This window comes from Vipera ursinii (assembly GCF_947247035.1).
Source record: "Vipera ursinii genome assembly, chromosome: 5".
In the NCBI taxonomy this organism is placed as follows: Eukaryota; Metazoa; Chordata; class Lepidosauria; order Squamata; family Viperidae; genus Vipera; species Vipera ursinii.
The window spans coordinates 96,351,656-96,375,475 of record NC_139518.1 but is presented as its reverse complement, the minus strand read 5'-3'; the positions used below and the strand labels follow the sequence as shown (position 1 = coordinate 96,375,475).

The 23,820-nt window shown below is 44.0% G+C and overlaps 1 protein-coding gene across 1 annotated transcript in view; it reads left to right on the top strand.

Annotated features, from left to right (window-relative positions):
• Positions 1-3,137: 3,137 nt before the first annotated feature.
• Positions 3,138-23,820, top strand: part of NRG3 (neuregulin 3) — a gene marked incomplete at its 5' end in the record, with an annotated part of 542,787 nt that continues 522,104 nt past the window's right edge. The window contains one exon of the mRNA XM_083364204.1: positions 3,138-3,918. Coding sequence (XP_083220330.1) covers positions 3,138-3,918 — 781 coding nt within the window. The remainder of the gene's footprint in view (positions 3,919-23,820) is intronic.

Below are 23,820 nucleotides of genomic sequence, written 5' to 3'. Positions count from 1 at the left end.
GAGAGAGAGAGAGAGAGAGAGAGAGAGAGAGAGAGAGAGAGAGAGAGAGAGAGATGTATCTCGCCTTGCACCCCAAATTGGGCGCAGATGGGGGGTGGCGTCTCCTTTCTGTCACCACCCCACGGTTTGGGTCTTCATCCCGTCTCCGGCCCAAAGAACGAGGCAGGCTAAATCAAGACTCCCCTTAGCCGCGCGGAACTCTTCTTAATAGTCTTCTCCTCCTAACACCAGCCGGGAGAGTAGGGCGCACCGTCCGCGCGGCGCTTTCGTCCCAGTTACTCCGCAGAGATGGGATCGCCGACAAGAGCGAATTGGAGGAGGAGGAGGAGGAGGAGGAGAGGCGGATTTCTCCGCCGCCCCTTCCCGGGCAGCGTTTTCCCAGAGGCGGACTCGAACCCGGGAGCGGCGGAGGAAAGGGTTTCCAGAAGGCTCGCCGGAGCCCCCCATCCCCGGGACACCCCCCCCCCCCACGCCATCAAAGAAACCTCAAAGCTTTCTCTCTCGCGCTCTCTCTCTCTTCTCCTCTCTCCCTCCCCCCCTCTCTCTTTCTCTCCCCCATCATCTCTCTCTGTCTCTTTCTCTCTTCTCCTCTCTCCCTCCCCCTCTCTCTTTCTCTCCCTCCATCTCTCTCTCTCTCTCTTTCTCTCTTTCTCTCTCCCTCCCCCCTCTCTCTTTCTCTCCCTCCATATCTCTCTCTCTCTTCTCCCTCTCTCCCTCCCTCTCTCTTTCTCTCCCTCCATCTCTCTCTCTCTCTCTCTTTCTCCTCTCTCCCTCCCCCCTCTCTCTTTCTCTCCCTCCATATATATCTCTCCCTCTCTCTTCTCCTCTCTCCCTCCCCCCTCTCTCTTTCTCTCCCTCCATCTCTCTCTCTCTCTTTCTCTCTTCTCCTCTCTCCCTCCCCCCTCTCTCTTTCTCTCCCTCCATCTCTCTCTCTCTTTCTCTCTTCTCCTCTCTCCCTCCCCCCTCTCTCTTTCTCTCCCTCCATATATATCTCTCCCTCTCTCTTCTCCTCTCTCCCTCCCCCCTCTCTCTTTCTCTCCCTCCATCTCTCTCTCTCTCTTTCTCTCTTCTCCTCTCTCCCTCCCCCCTCTCTCTTTCTCTCCCTCCATCTCTCTCTCTCTTTCTCTCTTCTCCTCTCTCCCTCCCCCCTCTCTCTTTCTCTCCCTCCATCTCTCTCTCTCTCTCTTCTCCTCTCTCCCTCCTCTCTCTCTCTCTCTCTCTCTCCCTCCCTCCCTCCCTCCCTCTCTCTCTCTCCCCCCCCCCCTTTGTTCAGCTCTTTCCCTAGCGCCGGACGGCAGCCCAGGGTCTTCGGAGAGGAAGCCGGCAGGCTGCAGAAAGGAATTCAACGCCGAGCGACCGGCTGCCGGCCGGCTCACCCACCCCACTCACCCCCCACTCCCCACTCACCCCCCACTTTCCATGCAGCCCTCCTCTCCGGGCGCGCCCGCGCGGCCAGCGCATTCCCGGCCGGGGGCGCGCCGGGTGGGGGGGGGGGCGCCGCTTCTGCCCTGCCACCGCAGGAGGGGGGGGCGAACGGCTCCCGGGCTTGGGAAGCGGAATCTGGACCGGCTTCGGATCAACTCCTGGAGACTCCCGGCTTCGGGGTGGGGGGGTGGGGGGGGCGGGGAGAGAGGAGGGGGGCGCGCAGTCCCGCAACCTTGCTTTGGAGCCGCGCAAAGTGGGAGAGGGAGGGGCGCTTCCTTTGTCCCCCCCCCCTCCCCCCTCCCCTTCCTCTCCCTCTCCTCTTTCCTTCCCGCGGCAGGAAGACACAACCGCCTTGACAAAAGGCAAACGGGCTGGGGAGACAAAATAAAATAAAATAAAATCAATCTGGGCAGCCCGGCTCAGGAACGCTTCTGACTCCCGTGTGTGTGTGTGTGTGTGTGTGTGTGCGCGCGCGCGTGGGAAGGCGCGTGCGCGTGTCTGCCCCCTCCCCTTCGTAGCTTTCAGCGCGCCTGTGTAATTTCTTTTTGGGCTGGGTTTTTTTTTTTTTAAATCTACCCCCCCCCCTCCTCTCCCCACCCCTCCACCGCTTCGTGCTTGGTTTGGCACGGCGGAGCCTGCGCCTGGCTTGTCAGCAGGCCAAAGCCGAGTCTCCTTGGGCTTTGGGCTCGGCTTTCGAGAGGGTGCCGGGTGTGCGTGTGTCTGTGTGTGTGTGTGTGTGTGGAGGAGGGGGGGCCGGCTCTCCAGCAGCCCCGGGGATGGCGGCTGCGTTTGCCCCGCAGGCTGCCGCCTTCGGCTTGGACTCGCCTTTCGGCAAGCGCTGCCCGAGGAGCGGCGGCGGGGCTGCCGAATAGCCAAGGGGACGAGGAAGCCAGCAACGCCGGCAGCCCGGGGGGGGGGGGGGTGGGGGGGGATGTGGCCCACCGCTGCTCGCCAACCGCCTCCGGGGATCGGAGAAGCGTCGCCCCGAAGCGGGAGCGGCTTGCAAAGCGAGGCGTTTGGCTTCCCGCCGCTCTTCTTCTTCTTCTTCCTCGGCGAAAGAGGCTCCGGGTTGGCTGCTGATTGAGGATCTTGCTTTCGAAAGGGGGGGTGGGGGCTGGAAAGCTGGCTTGGCCGAGACCTCGACCCGGATTTTTTACCGTCTGAAACAGCCAAGGCTCCTCGGGACCCGTTTGGCCAAGAACGCCCAGGATCTTAGGGCATTTAATTTTTTTTTTAATTTTTTGGCTAATATTATTATTATTATTATTATTATTACTATTTTTCGGGCGGCGGGGCGGGGCGGAGGGGGGTGAAATCCGGAATCCAGGAAATCGGGAGGGGGCGGGAGATCGCAGGGAAAAGGAGGAGAGCCCGGTGGCGGAAGAGCTCGCGCGTTCCAGCGGATTCAAGCAGCGGTCGTGTGAATGCTCGGAGATGTAGCTGAAAGGGCGGGAGGGGCGCCGCGCTCTCCGGATCGAAGGGGAGGCGAGCTCTTGCGACTACCTGCCGGCTGCGGCTGCCTCCCCCCCTCCACCCCCATCTCCACCCCCCAGCCGTCGGATCTTCCCGCTCCCCTCTCTCTCTCCTCCTCCTCCTCCTCCTCCTCCTCCTCCTCCCCCCCTCCCGGCTTCCCCGCCGCTCCGCATGCTGCGCCCTCCCCCCACCACGCCGCTGCTTCCCCCCGGGGGAGGGGTAGAAAGGCACCGAGGAGGATGAGCGAAGGGGTCGCCTCGCCGCCGGGTGCCGCCGCCGCCGCCGAGGAGGGGTCGGCGGCGGCGGGCGGGGTCCCGGCGGGGCCCGATGGAGGGCCCGAGGCCGCGGCCCGGGAGGTGCGCTGCGGCGACTGCCTGGTGTGGAACCGGCAGCAGACTTGGCTCTGCGTGGTGCCCCTCTTCATCGGCTTCGTGGGCCTGGGGCTCAGCCTGATGCTGCTCAAGTGGATCGTGGTGGGCTCCGTCCAGGAGTACCTGCCCACCGAGCTGATGGATTCCAAAGGCATCGAGCAGGACCCCTTTTTCCTCTCCAAGCAGCCCACCACGCCGCCCAAGAGCGGGGAGCCCACCGCCTCCCCCGGCACCGACGCTGCTGCCGCCGCCGCCGCCTCCCGGACCCCCAACCAGATCAGTACCCGTCTCACCACCATGACCAAGGCGCCCACCCGCTTCCCGGCCACCCGGGGTCCCATCCGGGCCAGCCCGCCGCGGTCCACCACGCCGCGCCGCACGCTGGCGCCCCCGACCGTGCTAGCAACCGGCACGGCTGCCGTCGCTGTCCCTTTCAGCACCACGCTCCTGATAGCCCGGCCGGCTCCCGGCGCCCCTCGGACTCCGCCCGTGCCGGCTTGGCCCACTGCGGCGTACACTACCTCCTCGTACAAGAGTTATCTTCAGGACTCGGCTCCATCCTGGACCTTATCCCCTTTCCAAGAGGCCAGCACCACCATCACCACCGCCACCGCCGCCCCGCCGGAGACCAACTCTAACCCCAAATACCGTAAGTGAAAGGCAACTTTGGCCTAAGCCTCTTTCTTCTCGGTTGTGAGTTGCTTTGGGCTTGGACCGAAAGAGTTGGACCCGGCTGCCAACCCCGCTTTGGGAGGTTGGGTGGCTTGGAGTTTGGGAGGGTTGAAGTCAAAGCCAAAGAGGCCGGAGCGGGTCTTTGGACGTTCTTCTGTTGCTGGCCGTTTTCTGCGACCCTGGTGAAAAAGGGAGAGGGAAGGTTTTATGGTCGTCGTCCAAGGAAGTTGTTCCTTCACAGGACCAAGCAGAGGCAGGGACCGTGCCCTTTCTGCATTGGGCACAATGGAGGATGAAGCCCCAAGATTGAAGCCGGAGAAGACCTGCCCATGATGTGGGTGCTTCTGGGGTTAGGGTTTGAGCCCTGGACTGGTTTGTTAGGATGGGGAAATGCAATGGTTTGAGAGAAGGAAGGTAGAGATCTGGTGACTTTGGAGAAGAACAGGGAGAAGTTAAGGGAAGAGGTGAAGAAGTGCTTTTGAGTCAGCGTTGTGCTCAAGACTCTTGGACAAAAGGCATGGATGTTCTTCTTAGCTTTCCGAAAAGGTTTCCTTCCTTCCTTCCTTCCTTCCTTCCTTCCTTCCTTCCTTCCTTCCTTCCTTCCTCCCTCCCTCCGTCCCTCCCTCCCTCCTTCCAAAAGCCTTTCCAACATATCATTCTCCCTTTTAAGCCCTACTGTCTTAGATTCATGAGTGCCAATTCTCACTTGCACATGCAAACATGCGCCACACACAGCATCTATATATGGAACACTTCTGGGTGGTTTTCTCTTCTTGCCGGGAGGTAAATGGAACCTTATTATACATAGGAATGAAGGTAAATAAATGCTGAGGGTTTCATTTCTCCCCTCCACACACACGCACACACCACCCTAAAGGGTGGAGTATCTGACATATACTGTATGAATCCCTCGCCAGTGTTCGCAAATTTCCATTTATACAGTTCACTCTTACTTCCTCGTTTATTTAAAAAAAAAAAGAAAAGAAAAAGAAATCAGAGCTGAGCCTTCAAGATCTTGTGAAGGTTATCCAGGACACACAATCCCCACAGCGGATCAGCTTCTGGGTGCCACTGTTTCAATGAGAGTTGGGGAAAGGAGGTGGTCGTGGTGGTGGTGGGAAATGAGATTCCATATTTCATCCCCCGTATTTCTCACCCTCCTTTCCTGACTGAGATTCCTTAGGGGAATCTGGGTCTCTCCGTGGCTACCTTCGCTCCTCTGACTTTCCAGAACGCGCAAATCCGACTGAGGACTCTCATCCCAGGTTATTTCCTTCCCGCGTGGTCCCTTCCCTTTTGCAGGGCGAGCTGCCAGCTTGGCTTCTTCCAGGCACAGCTTTAAAGCGGATCCTTTATAACCTGGGATGGAGAACCATCCTCTCATAAGATGCCGTGACGATGTGAGGACGGAGGCCAAAGCACTAACTGGGCTGGGCAGATTGTTTCCTCCCGAGGATTCAGCTGGGGAGGGAGAGGGCAGGCAGCACATTAGTGGGTCACCGTGTGGGTGTCGAAAGAAGGAATCCACCTTCTGCTTCAGAGAAGAGGCTCTGCTCTGACCGAGGAAGAGGAGGAGGGGAGAAAGAGTGAGCCATTTGAGATGCTGTTTCTTTGGGAGGACGAAACCCTGGCTGGCATTCGCTCAGTCTTTCCCTTCCTCTGGTGCACCTTGCGTCTTCTCCCTTTCTTGCACCCGAAGTTCTTTCAGTGGGGAAACCTCTCCAGTGTCCTAATTTTAGGAGGCTTTTGAGCCCACAGGACAGCAGATGGGGAGGGGGGGCGATGTTCAAAGAACAGGCTGGGCGTGTAAACCGCTGGCTGCCCATTTCAGTTCTAATTAAAAAAAAACAAATAAATATCTCCGACATCTCTAAGATTGGCAGGCCCGTGATGCCGGACTTTAGAAACTGCTCAAAATATGAATGTCAGAGGGCAGGAACCTATTTATTTCCAACCCCCCCCTTCCTCGCCCCCCCTCCCAGCTCCTATTCTGCTTCCCACAAAAAGGATGCACACCAAACATCTTGATCACACCTAGGTGATAAAGGGTCCCTCAGATCTGCAAGTGATTTTATTATTTCGGGCTTTCGGAAGGGATCGCTCTTTCAATTCTAGATGGGATCTCAAAGTTTCCTCCCCCCCTTTCTCGGCTTCCCCACCCCAGCTTTGGTAAGGGAGACAATAAAAAAGAACTGCAAATTCATCAGAAAGGGGCCTCCTTTATGCACGTGGCAGATTCTGCATTGTCATTAACAGGAGATTAAATAGAATATGAAATTAAAAGAGAAAAAGAGAGAGGGGGGGCAGAGAAGGAGAGAGAAATTTAGGGCACGTGGAATTTCTTCCCTTTCTCTTCCAAAGGTGCAATATGATGATGATGATGATGATGATGATGATGATGATGATGATGATTGTTCATACAGTCAGTCAGATGTCCAGACTGGATTTGGCATATTCCTCTAGGCTTCTCAAGGACCTGGGATACGCAGATGTTGCTATTTCATGGTGTTAAAAGGATACGTAAGCTCTTCCAAGTAAAGCTCTCCTTTGCAACGGACAGATGGGGGTTTTGTTAACGCCCGGTGGTCTTCAAGCGATGCGCCAGATACTTTGGGATTGCACCCGTGGTCTCTACGACTAATGGGACTGTCTTTGCTTTTGTTTGCCACAGTCGCTCTGTTTCCACTTGCAGGTCTTTTGAATTGTGCGATTTTCTCCAGCTCTTTTTTTTTTGTTCTCTTCTGCAGTGTCCACTACCCAGACTTTTTATGTCTTTCTTGTCGAAAATAGTTAGGCCTGGAGTAATAGGTGACAGGTGGCTGTCTATTTGAATTCGTAAGGTCCCAAAGTTCTTTAGCTTCTTTATTTTCTATTACTTGTCTATATGTTTATTCATTTATTTATTTGGGCCCCCGCCACCAGCTCTTCCTTGCAGGCAAATAGTCCCTTTTGTAGAGACTCCACTGCACCATTGTTGCCACTTTGTCGCGTCATTGTCTGTAGTCAATCTGTACGATCTTCTTGCAGCAGCTAGCTGATATCATTAAGGATGATATTTTTTTTTTGTTCTGATATCAGGTAATAGTTTTCTCAGATTAGCAGAGGCTAACTAATACTTAGTTCAGTGATTCCTTTGTAGGCAGTTGCCTTGACTGAATGCATCTTTCATTCCACCTTTTGACCCTTGGTGTCTTTTAAAGGACTTTTGTATGAAAAGATAGACCCAAGGAAAGAGAGAAGGAAATGTTGATGTTGTTGTTTTTCCTGAGAGATTCAATCACATATTAAAAAAAAAAAGATGTGCTATCCTGCTTGGATCCACAGATTTGTAGGAAACTCAGGTGATGGGGTGTCCAGCATATCTATCTAAATTATCAACACTTGAATGAATTTGTTTTTCCTCAAGTGTCTCCAAAGGCAAGTTGTGGAGCTTCAAAGTGGTGTTTGAACTGAGAGAGGCTGGTTTGTATCCCATGAAACCTTATGAAGTGTTTTGATGGAGGACGATGGTGTTTTTTCTTTCTTTCTAGAGTATCCTCATTGCTTTTTCTCTAACCCTGTCCACTGAGACTCCTTAGAGCAGGGGTGTCAAACTCAATTTCATTGAGGGCCGCATCAGCATTGCGGTTGCCCTCAGGGGGCCGGGTGGGTATGGCCAGGGTGGGCATGGCCTACTAGGTGGGCGTGGCTAGAGTACGTATGGACTACTGGGTGGGCGTGGCCAGCTCTACATCGTTGGCATCAAGGGTGCCTATGGGGGCCTGGGCAGGAGTGGGACAGATCTGAGGGTCTCTGGCAGAAGGGGGGGTCTCTGGGCCAGGGCCAAGGCAGTGGGGGCCGTTCCCTCCCTGTTTCCAGGATGGCTTCGCGGGCCGCATGAAACCACTTCGTGGGCCGGATCCGGCCCCCCGGGCCTTGTGTTTGACACGTCTGCCTTAGGGAAAGATCAGGCGTATCTTCTTCTCTTCTTCCACAGCAGAATTTCTCAGTCTAGGTCGGTTAATTTCGCGGTGCAAGGATGCGCTGTCCATTTGAAACTTTGGGCCTTTTGAGCATTGCAGAAGGAAACCTCCCATGCACAAATGGGTCTAAAACAGCCCAAAACTGGATTTGATTTACCCATAATTTAAATGCAATCAAAGCTGCATTCCATCCACATGGTTAATGTGGTTATTTCCCCTGTATTAACAATGTTTGTTTGTTTTTTTTCCTGTTTGTCACGCTTTGGAAAAATTCTGGTAACTGTTTGAAGGTTCTCTGCGTGAAGTGGGGAAATGCCATCTGATCCATGAGGTACAAGGTGAACATAATCAACCAATGAGCATGAAGGGTGCTCAGCTTTCAGACTACAGATAATGCATTATGTAAAAAAAAACTTTTGGCAACAACAGTTTCATGTGGAATTAGACAGTGATACCTGGAATAGTTCAGCACCTCTCTTCTGCCTGTCTATAAAGATCTGGAAGAGAAGGATTCCCCGTGGATTCTTACCTTTGGGGAACATAATTTGCATAAAACACCAATCAGGGTGTTTGCTGCTCCATTTTTCCAGAATAATACTCTCCTGTTTATTCCCAATAGCCTTGAGTTTCCGGAAAAAAAAGCAAGAAAGACCTGGCTTTATTCAGTGAGACTTTTGGATTTGATGCGTTTGATTTTTGATTCCTTCTTTTTTTTATTACATTTATATCCCGCCCTTCTCCAAAGACTCAGGGCGGCTTACAAGCTTTAGCAGTAGCCTTCATTCTATGTATATGCCTGCTTGTTAGGGCTTTCACACCCCCCCAAGCGGCATTATTACAAAGTCAGCTTAATTGCCCCCAACAATCTGGGTCCTCATTTTACCTACCTTGGAAGGATGGAAGGCTGAGTCAACCTTGAGCCTGGTGGGACTCAAACCTGCACTAATTGCAGTCAGTAATTGCAGTAAGAATATATTTTGACGTTTCGATTAAGGATTTGGTGTCTTGCTTTGACCTTATTGCTGTGTTAGGTTCTGCAGCGGGCTGCAGTGGCAAATAAGTCTGGTCAAATAAATAAATAAATATGTAACAGATGCAGTTGTAGTAAATCTAAAGGGTGATGCAAGCCGAGCTGTTCATCAAAGTTCCACGTATCGTATGTTGGCTTCATCAGATCAGTAGCAAAAAAAAAACAACGCGAAGTTGGCACAGCTCCTTTCCATGAGACCTAATCCTGCACCCTCGTGCAGAAAACCACACTCAGCGTTGACCTTTGCAAGTGCAGTTTAGTGGGCATAGGTGACCTTGGATGGAAATGAACAGCAGGACTTTTTGCTATAAGCGCTTTTCAGGCACAGCCACCCTTTCCAGCAGCAACAGTTTTGGTGTGTTTTAGCTCAAGTGTTTCCAGTTTTACAGCTTGGAGGAGAAATGGGATAGGATGGAGAACGGCAGCAGAGATCCACATCTTTGTATCGGCCGAGAAACTCAAAGGACGGGATTTGAAACACGGGTGTAAAAAGAGAGCATTTAGATCTTTGTCTTTATTATGCAGCAAGTAATAAAAAACTGAAGGGTTTCCCCCTCAAAACAACAACAACAACAACAACTATGTTCTGAAGGAAGCATCATTCAGTTCCATAGATTATTTTTTTTTAATTTTAATTCCATTTATATCCCGCCCTTCTCCGAAGACTCAGGGCGGCTTACAAGCTTAGCAGTAGCCTTCATTCTATGTATATGCCTGCTTGTTAGGGCTTTCACACACACCCCAAGCGGCATTATTACAAAGTCCGGTCATTTCATTGCTGATTAAGAATTGATTAGCGGATTTCAGTTAGAAACATCCCTTGTGTTCCATGCTGGTGTCATTGAATGCAATACATTTTTTTCTGCATCTTCTCGGCTGATTTTCTGAAGACTTTCCTGCATTATTATAGTTGGGAGTAGCTACCATTTGCTCTTCTTTTCCCCGGATGTTATTGCAGTTGGCATAAAATCTTACTTAAATTGATAATGCTTCTGGAAGTCTCTCGGAGCTGGGTGGCATATAAAGTTATTATGAATCAAACACAAACAAAACAGTTTATTTACTTAGGCAATTAACTGCTGAAGAATGTTTTCCTTCAATACGTTTGGTGCCATGTTGACTTTGTCGGTACACAAAGCTGAACTATTATCTTTAGGTTGGTTGTCTTGCAAGAATTCATCAGCATGGTGAGAACTCACAAAATTCGTGGCCTACAGGAAAAGCAGCCCTGCTGACTCATATAATGCAGACATGCCAAAATAGACTGAGTTTCCAGAAATGGGGAAAAAAATGATGTTTGTTTAAGAAATAGAAGGAACATTTTGAGACTTGCTGTAATTTTCTGTCATTTTATAGAAAGTTATAGAAAAATAGGAAGTTGACCTTTGCTAGTGCACCCCAACAACAAAATAATAACAATATATACATATACAGTCTAGGTTATTGGAGCTTCCCCAACAATTAGGATATTAAAGATATTGTCCTAAAATCAATGTGTTTTTTTCCAAGTAATACAACTACAACTGATGAATTGAAATTCTCTCCATTCCTACTGTATCCAGATATATTTCCAGATCTTTTTTTTAACTTGTATTGGTTTTTATAGGGTTGGGAATAGGATGGGTGGATTAGGGTTGGGGTTAAGGTCCAAAGGAGGTTGGGGTCAAGGTTGGGGTTGGTATTGGGGTTTCCTCCAGTAACCTTTCCAATATTGGGCAAACAGCATATTGTCTGGGTAGATATATGTAGATAACAGGGATAAGTATAATAATTAATAGCAATAGTGATTATAGTTAATTACCATAAGCAATGTTAATTCTTCAATCCATAGCATTCTTCTTGCTAATATATAATCAAAATTACATTTCACATTCCTTTCTCTCTGATTCGTTTTTCTAGCCATGGATAAAATTTAGTCCATGTTCTATAAATAGACTGATTGTTCTTTCTCTTTAATCTCTAAAGTCAATCTATCCATTTCTGCACACTCTAGAATTTTCTTAATTAGTACTTCTTCTTCTTCATTTTTTCCATTGTTGGGCAAATACAATTCTCGCTGCTGTTAATACAGGTAATGTTAGATATCTGCTCTCCTTTTCATAGTTAGCTCCTATCATTCCTTACAAAAATAATTCTGGTTTAAATTCTATTTGTTTTTCAGTCATCTTTTCCAGCCAAAAGTGGATCTTTTGACAGGGCCCCAAACAATGATAATCACAATACATATGTGTACAGGAACCAGGATTACACCAAAGTGGACCTTAGTGGGGTTTTGTAGTTGCTGGTTGGGTAGTCCAAAGGAAGGTTACTTCTTTTCAACCCTCATTCAAAAAATAGTAAATAATAATAATAATAATAATAATAATAATAATAATAATAATAATAATAATAATGCAAATGATTTAGTAAGAGAATGTATAATTCTCTTTCAAGAAGAGACTGGACTGCCATCTGTCAGAAATGGTGTAGGGTCTCTTGCTTGGGTGGGGGTTGGACTAGATGAACTCCAAGGTCCCTTCCAACTCTGTTATTCTATTCTATTCTATTCTATTCTATTCTATTCTATTCTATTCTATTCTATTCTATTCTATTCTATTCTATTCTATTCTATTCTATTCTATTCTATTCTATTCTATTCTATTCCATTCTATTCCATTCTATTATTATTCTATTCTATTCTATTCTATTCTATTCTATTCTATTCTATTCTATTCTATTCTATTCTATTCTATTCTATTCTATTCTATTCTATTCTATTCCTGTTCCGTTCCGTTCCATTCCTATTCCTATTCCTATTCCTATTCTATTCTATTCTATTCTATTCTATTCTATTCTATTCTATTCTATTCTATTCTATTCTATTCTATTCTATTCTATTCTGCAGTATTCTATTCTGTTCTGTTTCATTCCATTCTATTCCATTCCATACCATTCCATACCATTCCATACCATTCTATTCTATTCTACTCTACTCTACTCTACTCTACTCTACTCTACTCTACTCTACTCTACTCTACTCTATTCCATTCCATTCCATTCCATTCCATTCTATTCCATTCCATTCCATTCCATTCCATTCCATTCCATTCCATTCTATTCTATTCTATTCTATTCTATTCTATTCTATTCTATTCTATTCTATTCTATTCTATTCTATTCTATTCTATTCTATTCTATTCTATTCTATTCTATTCTATTCTATTCTATTCTGCAGTATTCTATTCTGTTCTGTTTCATTCCATTCTATTCCATTCCATACCATTCCATACCATTCCATACCATTCTATTCTATTCTACTCTACTCTACTCTACTCTACTCTACTCTACTCTACTCTACTCTACTCTATTCCATTCCATTCCATTCCATTCCATTCTATTCCATTCCATTCCATTCCATTCCATTCCATTCCATTCCATATTCCATTGCATTCCATTGCATTCCATTGCATTCCATTGCATTCCATTGCATTGCATTCCATTCCATTCCATTCCATTCTATTCTATTCTATTCTATTCTATTCTATTCTATTCTATTCTATTCTATTCTATTCTATTCTATTCTATTCTATTCTATTCTATTCTATTCTATTCTATTCTATTCTATTCTATTCTGTTTCATTCCATTCTATTCCATATTCCATTCCATATTCCATTCCATTCCATTTCACTCTACTCTACTCTACTCTACTCTACTCTACTCTACTCTACTCTACTCCTTGTTCTGTTCCTTGTTCTATTCTATTCTATTGCATTTAAGAATATCATTGAAATGAAACTGAACTAAGTATGCTCTCTAGCCTTGACGATCCAGATTCTGGGATGAGAATTGGCTTGCTTTTTTAACCAAGTTTATTTACTTCCCTGCTGAATAACCTGAGAGCCACTAAGATCTGAACCATTGGCCCTCTTTCTTTCTGCACCCTTTCAGTGTGAATCCTCACAATGGCTTGGCATCTCAGAGTGACAGGGCAAAGTAGCAAAGGAATTCAAAAGAAATTGCTGAACTTTGAAAAGCGTAGCAGAATAGCTGAAATACAAATATTATCTCTAGATACCATTGTTGCTGCTTTCTTGGAAGGACAAGCCCAAAACACAGGTTTTAAATACTTTGTATTTTAGGTAGATACATTTTCTTTAACCAGAGAAGTATTTTAATATATCTGTTTATATTCCATCTTTATTATTTTTTATAAATGACTCAAGGCAGCAAATGTATTTAACACAACTTCCTCCTCCTATTTTTCCCACCTCATCAACCCTGTGTGGTGGGGTGGGCTGAGAGAGAGCAACTGGCCCAAATCACCCAGCTTGCTTTCACACCTAAGGCAGGACTAGAACTCACCGTCTCCTGGTGATTCACCTAAAGTCATCCCATTGGTGTCAAGCTTGAAGCGCGCATATGATGTTGCCACTATTGTTGCTTCCCCATTTGCCAACGCTCTAGGGGGGAGGAGAGGGGGGAATGGAATGCAGGCTTCAGACAAACAAGACGTCAGCCCGTGTGAGCCAAGGACGTTTCAGCAGGTATTTGCCAACCTGCAGAGACACTTTCTCATAACAATATTTTGACGCTCAATTGGACAATGTGACCTGAACTAACTGGGGGAGGGAGAATTCTATACTTTAACTATAGTGTCTTGTGTGGGAAATAACCAGAGCTGGTTTTGCTTTTATCTGTGCTGAAATGATGTACTCAATAAAGTTTTGCATTAACAGATGGGATTGTCTAAAAATTGCTTGCTCGGTTGGGTTGGTCAGTCAGAACCTTGATAGCTGGCTTTTGTGCCTAAGGTGGGACTAGAACTCACTGGTTCCTGGTCAGTGGCTCAAAGTCACCCAGTTGACTTTAATGGCTAAGATGGGATTTGAATTCAGGGTCTTCTGTTTTCTACTCTGATGCCTTAACCATTACACCAATCTGGCTTTCTGTAAAACTGGACTGGAATGAACAACAACAAATTTTAAGTCTTGCTGACTTAGTCATACTCTCTTCACTGTTACTGAAAAATGCCAACTAATTTATTGGTGCCCTCCTTTAATAATGTCTTGAATCTTGACCAGAGACTGAAGTCAATGGAAAGCAAATCAGAGCTGAATTAAAATCAATATTAGAATTCTGCACAGAAATTATTTTGGACAACGTTTTACTGAATTCACCACACCTTAAAACAACACTTTCCCTTACTATTCCCAGTGCTTCTATAGCTAGGTTGAATAACAGAAACAATAAGATGCAGCTCTGCTTATTATGTCTTAAAATCATAATAGAATCATAATTGTGAAGACTTATCTAAGCTTTACTTGCTTCATACATATGCTGGGTCATTTTGCAAATGCCAGCCCTACATTTGCATTTCTTTTAATATTTGCATTAAGAATTCTAGTGACAGACAATCAAAAGCATTTTATTTATGGAACATATAGCTGGTGAAAGCTTATTAATTTGCTAATTTGTATAATATTTAATGGTTTCCTGATGGGGTAGTTCTATTTCAATTTTGAATAAAATCAGATTTGGTCTACTGTATAAGGATAATTTTACTTATAATCACTTCAAGTGGTTGGCTAATAATTTAGTATTCATTTTATAGACCATAAAGTAGTGAGATAGGCCTAGAAGAGCATTTTTACCCTCTTTTAAGGATTAGAGTTGGAATTTTTCTTAGACTGTTTCCAGGTCCCTGTCTTACTTAAACATTAAAATTCTGATATTAAGGCTTCTTTAAATTCTTTGCAAAACTCACCTAATGTTCTAGCTGGGCTTGGGGAATTTTCCACTTTTAATGATTTCAAGGACTTCCAACATTGCAGAAAACTTCCATAAATTATAGGCCCTTGAGAAGTGGTCCTGGGAACGTTAATCTATTCAAGATTTATTCATTTTTGCTGGTGATGGATTATGTGTACATTAAGAATGATATAGCCCATTTGCAGAATTAAGCAGCTTGGACTGGAATGAACAGATCTACAATTTTTGTGTATTCAATGATGATGATGATGATGATACTACTACTACTACTACTACTAGTAGTAGTAGTAGTAGTAGTAGTAGTTGGAAGGGACCTTGGAAGTCATCTAGTCCAACCTCCTGCTCAGGCAGGAAACCCTATACCATTTCAGACGAATGGTCTTTTTTTAAAAAAAATCCAGTTTTGGAGCATTCACCACTTCTGGAGGCAAGTTGTTCCACTGATTAATTGTTCGAAATGTCAGGAAATTTCTCCTGAGTTCTAGGTGATGAAATAAAGTTGTTGGGTTCTTGGTATTTCCTGAGCTTGGCTGTTTCCCTCTCTTGCTAGCCCAGTAACAAAAGGATCTGCAGAGAAGCAACCAACCCAGAGGACAATGTTGTGGTAATCATGTGCTTAAGTTGGGCATCCAACAAGATCTCTCATCTCCAAGTTAACCAAAAATCCAGATGTTTAAAGTTGTGTTATGTTGATTCCCCCCCAGTTCTCTTGAAACATTTTAAACTGTATACTCAGAGAGAGAGAGAGAGATCCATGCTTCAACTTTTGTTTCTATTTAGACTGGATCTAGAATTTTTATCCACCTATCGAGTCCTTCCCAAGGACCTGGTGTAGACAGATGTTGCATGATGTAAGCTCTTCCACATAAAACTGCCTCTTGCAATTTACTGATGGCGATTTTGTCAATGCTGATGGTGTTCAAGTGGCGTTCCAGATGTTTTGGGATTGCACCCAAGGTGCCTGTTACTGTTGGCACTATCTTAGCATTCTATTGCCATGGTTGTTGTTCAACTCCTATTTGCAGTTTATATGTATAAGAAGGATGCGGTGGCTCAGTGGGTTAGGATGCTGAGCTTGTCGATCAGAAGGCCAGCAGTTTGGCGGGTCGAATCCCGAGTGCCACGTAACAGAGTGAGCGCCTGTTACTCGTCCCAGCTTCTGCCAACCTAGCAGTTCGAAAGCACGTAAAAATGCAAGTAGAAAAATAGGGACCACTACGGTGGGAAGGTAACAGCGCTTCATGCGCCTTTGGTGTCTAGTCATGCCGGCCACATGACCACGGAGGCGTCCTCGGACAAGCTCTGGCTCTTCAGCTTTGAAATGGAGATGAGCACCGGCCCCTAGAGTCGGAAACAACCTGCCTCCAGAAGCAGTGAGTGCTCCGACAGTGGAAGATTTTAAGAAGAGATTGGACAACCATTTGTCTAAAATGGTATAGGGTTTCCTGCCTGACCAGTGGGTCGGACTAGATAGAAGACCTCCAAGGTCCCTTCTAACTCTGTTATTCTATTCTATCCAGTCATAAAACAAAACAGATTGTGCTTGCAGAGTAGAGGTGATACACCCTCTGTACTGGCTCCCAAAATTGTCCATACAGTTTTCTTTATAGACAGAAAGTTCCTGTAGTTTACTAGAGTCTTTGTTTTGACTTCTCAATCCACTTTGAGATTTCTTGCGATTTTTTCCAACCAAGCACTAACTCAGATCTAACCATGATTAGACCTTTGACATCAGCCAAAGTCCATCAAACCATATGTGTAGTGTTGCCAGGAAAATTACAAGGAATTTTGAAGTCGTGAAGTCGTCAGGAGCTGAGGTACAGTTCCAAGGAAACATTATCATTTTATATGAAGATGCAGCGGTGGTTTAAGGCATAATTATGAATAATTCAAAAGAGACTAATGGGAACGAGATGTCCTCAGGACACTGTGAGAGAAGAAGAGGAGGGAATGGAATATCCTGAAAAGTGGCTTGGCTGATTATTTAACCAACCCTTGATCAAGATGTACCACATGGTATTTATTTAATCGGTGCCCATTTCACATGTGACACTGGGTGCCTAAACATTACCAATTCTGTGTTATCATTTCTAATGGGAAGCTTTAAATTTCCCTGCTTTGACCACCAAATGTCACGGTTCTGACAGATGAAGCTCTTGAAAAGCACTTTAAGGTATTGTTTACCTTAAAGGATTTTTATTCTAGTAGCATAACATGGGCACTAACATAATCAAAGCCAAAAACTGAATTCCCCTTCTCTGGGCACATAGTATCAAAGCACAATTCCCTCCTCCAATTAACAGTCATAAATCACATTCCTCAATTAGCTTGAAACGCGGCCCTCCTCTCCAGCTCTCCAGCCCACCAATTCTTTATCAGATCTGGGCTCAATAACCTTGATTCTCACGCTAAGTTCAGTGTTGTTATGTCTAGCTGGATTCTCATTCACATCCCTCCCTTCCAACATCATCTAACTCTAAAAGCGAAAGGAAAAAGATAGCTACATTTCCATCTGTTGTCAATGCAAAAACATCCGATGTTAGCAGCATTGACACCATAATTGTATTTAAGGGCTAGGGAACGATTCCATCTGAAGGGGAAATTGCCCTTTACAGAATGACAGCGTAACAGAAGGACCTTGGAGGTCTTCCAGTCCACCCTGCCCCCCTTGAAGTGACTAACCAAATAAATTCATCATCTTGGATTTAATCAAATATATCTGGGTCAATTTGAATATTGGATGGACAATTTCTTCATGTTGACAGAGGCTTCTTTCAGATCCAAATCACACAGCAAATTCAAAAGCGATTTTGGCTACCCATAAAGTATATCAGGTGCTGGAGTAGATTTTGGACCAATTGGAGTCCTGAGAAAGGGACATTAGATTTCTGCTAAGCCCTTTCTAGCAACTATACTTAAGAAACAAAACCATTTGGACTTCTAAAAAAAAACAACTTTATTGCTTGTAGGGCATCATATCAGAATCTTGGACCCAGAACAGTTCTCCAGCTCAGTGTCAAGTTTTGAAACACGGTTTTGCTGGTGCGACAAATATCTCTTCTCAGGTTGCCAACAAACCTGGGGGGAGGGAAGAGGTTTGGAATGCAGATTAAGAAGCCAGACCATGAGACTCAAGGATGTTACACCAGGTATCTGGCTAGACCCAGAGACACTTTCTCATAACAATGTTTTTCTACTTGATTGGGCAATCCTTGGTGGAGCAGTAGGCTAATGCCTCCTTAAGTAACACCAGCTGCCTGCAATTAGTGCAGGTTCGAGTCCTACTAGGCTCAAGGTTGACTCAGCCTTCCATCCTTCTGAGGTAGGTAAAATGAGGACCCCGATTGTTGGGGGCTATTAAGCTGACTTTGTAATAATGCCGCTTGGGGGCCCCCGAAAGCCCTAATAAGCAGGCTTATACATAGAATGAAGGCTATTGCTAAGCACATTGATTTGTGCTTCTTAGATTGTAAGCCGCTCTGAGTCTTCAAAGAAGGGTGGGATATAAATGGGATTAAAATATATATATATATGACCTGACTCAAAGGGAGGAGGGAGAATTTAATGCTTTTACTATAGTGATTTGGGAAGGGTTTTGCCAGAGCTGGTTTTGCTTTCATACATGCTGAAGTGATGTACTCAATAAAGTTTTACATTAAGAGATAGGAATGTCTTGAAGGTATTTGCTTGGTTGGCTTCGTCATTCGGAACCTTGACATTCAGTTTATTTTTGATATAATTAAGTTTGAGTGAATTCAAGTCACTTACTCTGAATTACTGGACACAGAACAGTTCTCCAGCTGAGTGTCAAGTTTTGAAGCATGGTTTTGCTGGTGCAACAAATATTGCTTCTCTTCTGTTTCTTCCTATAACTGTCATATTTCCTCCTACATTATATCAGGGTTTGTTAGATATGTCATCACAATTTCTTACATTATATCAAAAAAAGCTTTTCGACTCATGTGATTTATTATTGTCCTCTTTAGCTTTTGTTTCAAACTGATACATATGTTAAAGTAATATGGGAAGAAATATTTGGGGAATAAACACTGTTACTATTTAAGAACATGATGTTGAATGACATTAAGAAAATGCAGAAATTATTCTCTCCAGAAGAGGCAAAGCTTGGTCAAATCTGGGCTAACAGGATCATCCTAAATCACTGGGAAGAGAGTTAATCTTCTGATTTTAAGGAATGGGTCCAGGGTATGAGTCTGTTATCTCATGCTTTTTAAAAAGTTTTTTTTTAAAAAATAAATAAATAAATAAAAAGATAATGCAGTATGTTGCTGCATGTCTAGCTATAGTGATAAACTTGACAATTTTATTAATGCCGTATATCAAATAAAAACTTTATTACAGTCTTAGATATTGTCATGGTTCCAACAGATGAAACTCTTCAAAAGAACTCTGAGGCATTGTTTACCTTAAAGAATCTTTATTTTGAGTAACGTAATATCGGCACTTACATATTTGAAGCCAAAAAACTGAATTCCCCTCCCCTGAGCACATAGTGTCAAAGCACAATTCCCTCCTTCAATTAACAGTCATAAATCACATTCCCCAATTAGCTTGAAGGGGGGGGCTTCCTGTCTAGTTCTCCAGCCCGCCAATTCCTTATCAGCTCTGGTTACAATAACCTTGTTTCTCATGCTAGGTTTAGTGTTATGTCTAGCTGACCTTCACATCCCCCCCCAGCATCATCTAACTCTAAAAGTGAAAGGGAAAAGATGGCTACATTTCCATCAGTTGTCAATGCCAAAACATCCGATGCTAGCAGCCTTGACAGATATTACTTGTTTTGTATTGCTTGTTAGTTTTGTTAACTATTTATGCAGGAATCCCTCAACCCACAATTGCAACTGGGCAAGAACTTCTGTGGTTAGCAAGGCAGACACCCCCCCCCTTTATACCTCTCACCCCCCCTGTCATTAAGTGAATCATTGCAATTGCTAAGTGAATCGGTGTATCTGATGTTCCCCCATTGACTTTGCATGCAGATCCTGGGATGCTGCCACCATCACAAATACTTGCCAAATGCCTGAATTTTGATCACATGACTGCAGGGATGTTGTAAGGGTTATAGGTGCAAGGACTGGTCATAAATGATGTTGTTCAGTTCCTGCCTCTTGTATGTTTCTGGTTTAGTTCAGTGTCCTCTGGAATGAATTGAGTTAAATGCAAAATTGGTACCAGCCCCGCATGTAAATATGAAACAGTTTGATATTGATTCTGCATGCAGATCTGCAATTTGGCTGATGAGTTGACATTGGCAAAGCATACAAATGTTTAGTTTGGTTCTTAGCTGCTTATTAAACATTCAAATATACTTCAAATGTTGGTAGTTACCTGGGATTGACTATATATACTATGCATTTTATGATTTATTTGCTCTCCAGAATCACTTCTTTGAGATGAGTGGCTATAGGCTAGGAGGGGTGACCAACCTTGGCAACTTTATGAATTGTGGACTTCAATGCCCAGAATCCCCCAGTCAACAGGTCCTAAAAAGTTGCCCAAATTGGACACCCCTGCTACAGAAGTTAATAAAAAAAAATGAATAACTGTGCAAACATTCAAACCACAAATCGGAAAGGTTCTCGAATCAAAACCCAGCTTCTATTTTTAATTAAAATTTGGGCTTCTAGCGAAAAGCATCCAGGTCTTGCAGTGCCAGACATAAATGCTTTCAAGAGTCCTATAAGCCTTGCCATTTCTTTGTATCCTAACAGCATGCAGGGGAACATAATCATGTTTTTTTTTTTCCTTCTGACATCATGGCAGCGTGAATGTTTGTTTTTATATACACACAACCGTTTGGGAGTCCCCTTCCTTTGCTAGAAACTCCAGAAGTCTGGCTCATTAAAAGCTGAGGTTTGATTGCTGGCTATTACCAGTTAGAGGGGCTGTAACACTGCAGAATTGCAAACCATTAAATTAGTTAGATTGGATCCTCCTTAGGACTCATAAAGGAAGAAGAGTGCCTGAACAAAGACAGGCCGGCTTCCTTGTAGTCTGCTGTGGTCTCTTTATGGGCACAGCAAAGGTTATTTCTCATTATTTCATTTTGGAGGTGATTTAAACGCATGCAGGGTGGTTGTTTTCTATGACCGCTCTCAGGGGTCTTAATGAAAACAATTGAGGTTGATTTATCTTGGGGTGGATTGTTAAAGTCTCCAAGTGACCTTGCATTCGGCAGCTTCAATATTTTCCTTCTCTTTGCATAGAGTAAAAAAAACAACACACGAGATTTATTATTCCCTGTCCTAAACACACACACACACACACACACACACACACACACACACACACACACACACACACACAAGCACTTCACGCACTATTCTACTGCCTTTAACCTAGGCAGCAAAGAGAATCTGTTTGCTGCAGTGGGCTAGCTCTCTTTGCAGCAAAAGAGCCGCTGAAGAAAATGACCCAATTTTATTTCTGCATCCCTGTTTGGTGGCTGCAAGCACAATAGAATTTGCATGTAGTCGTGTAAGATGTGGCAAGTACAAGGAGACTGGAGTGTCTTGGGTCAAATCTTTGCCATGTTTCATTGTATTTACAGAATGCAATTATGTCCCGTCTTCAGACACATTGGTTGATGTCAACTGGGTTAATGTGAAGGCTGCATGAATATTCGATTTCATAGAAGGACTGTGTGCCTACTATAGAGGAGTGGACGCTTAAAGTGTCAAATTTAGCAGAAATGGCTAAGATTTCTGCTTACTTGAAGGATTATTCACAAGATACATTTCGGTCTGGAGAAGATGGATAGATTATATTCAGAAAAAATATGGGACTAAAAAGTTCCATTTAGCTTATGAATATATATATATATATATATATATATATATATATATATATATATATATATATATATATATATATATATATATATATATATGTATGTGTATATATATATATATATATGTGTGTGTATATATATATATATGTATATATATATATATATATATATATATATATATATATATATATGTGTGTGTGTGTGTGTGTGTGTGTGTGTATATATATATATGTGTGTATATATATATATATATATATATATATATATATATATATATATATATATATATATATATATATATAAGATTATTAGAGAGTTTGTAATTATGTTATAGGCGGCTTAAAGTGTATTATGTATTTGGTTATTTATATAGTTGATTAATGTTAGGTAGATTATGATTATTATATATTTATAACCCTGTAACCAGCTTTGGGAAGTGGGGGAGGGGAAGGGGGGTTTCGGGGGGTTTGGGGATGGGATAATATTGTAACTTTTATAAAACTTTTCAATAAAAAAAATATTCGATTTCAGGAGTTCCTTAAAGGTGGCATAAGAACGGAATCATCCCTTCAGACGGAACATTTCGAACAAAGCACGGTATTCATTAGACAGTTTCAGATTGACTACCTTCAATCTGAATGGATTATTCAATTCAGCTCTTGGGTGGTAGACTTCTGGTTACTAAAATAGAATAGAATAGATTTTTTTTCCAAAGTCTCAACATCTTCTTTGTGATAGGGTGATAAAAATTGGCTGCAGTATTCCAGGTGTGGTCTTACTAGGGCTTTATAAAGCGGTACTGATACTTGTGTGTATTAGTGTGTTCTTGATTCTATGCCTCAGTTTATACAACATATTATTATACAATAATATGAGCATCTTTTTTCTCTTCTTTTCTTCTTTTTGTTTTTCAATCATATCTATATCTATAATCTCTATCTCTATCTATCTATCTATCTATCTATCTATCTATCTATCTATCTATCTATCTATCTATCTATCTATCTGTCTGTCTATGAATTGCCATTTGTACAACAGGAAATTATTCCAACTGCTGGTCATTGAATCCTTCCAGCAATAGCACCAGCTAATGGATGCAACATAACGTGTGTATATATGGTTATTTTTTTTATATGTTCCCTCTGCTTTTTTCCCCCCCTTCATGGTAGGAATGGAGAATTAATGCCCTTTCCAGATGGGTGACTAGTTTTGTTAGACAGAAATGAGATTTTTGTTTGAATCTTGCTGAGAGGAACCTGCACTGAATTGGTATGGTAATTTTTCCCCCCTTCATTTAATAATATTGAAAATGAAGGCTTTGGCTTCAGTGGGGCAAGGGATTATTCATATGAAATTTCAGTGCTGATCCTGTAGGTTAGGCTGAAGGCGCTTTATAATGATTGCATTTCGAAGGCCTTTTCCTGGGTGTCTAATATGAACATTTGTTCACTTGTGGTTTTATTTCCCCTGTCTCTCTGCTTTGTCCTACGGTTAACAAAGGCTTAATGTAGTCAGAAAGCACCCGGTCTGCATCTCCTTCAATGGCATAGTTGCATTTTCACTGTCCATTCCTTAGCAACATTTTTGGCATGACTGATGGAAGAGAATGTGAGGTGAGCTGTGCCAATTTCTCAAGATCTGCGAGCAAAGTGCCGCTTCTGGTTTGGGATAAGACCACCGCGGGGATCCATACACTGCAAGGGGTCCTCGACGTATAACCACAATCGAGCCCCCTATTGCCAAGCAAGGCAGCCTTGCAGTGCGTTTTGCCCCATTTTAGGACCTTCCGTGCCACCGTCGTTAAGTAAATCACGCCAAGTTGTTAAAGTCAGCAGCAGGGCTAAGCGAATCTGGCTTCCCCGTTGACTTTGCTTGTCAGAAGGTCACAAAAGGGCTACCACACGGCCGCTGGACACGGCAACCATCATACAATACATCCCAGTTTCCAAGCACCTGAATTTGGGACACGCGACCAACAGGGATGCTACAATGGTCACGAGGCTGAAGAGCTGTCATTTTCTTCACTGTGGTTGTAACTTCCAACGGACCCTAAACAAACCATTGTAAGCCAAGGGCTGTCTTTAGAACTTGGTCAGTGGTCTTCAACTTGATGAAGCCCTGAGCATATTTGCAGGGCTAAAGACATCTTCCTTGAATGCAAGGGCTCCTCCATTCATCACCAGATAATTTTTCCCTCTATGTCTAAATAGACCATTTATTTATTTATTTATTTGTTTTATATACCGCCCTTCTCCCGGAGGACTCAGGGCGGTGTACAGAGCAATAAAGTAAGAAAAATACAATAAAGCAACAGAGTAAGAAAATTG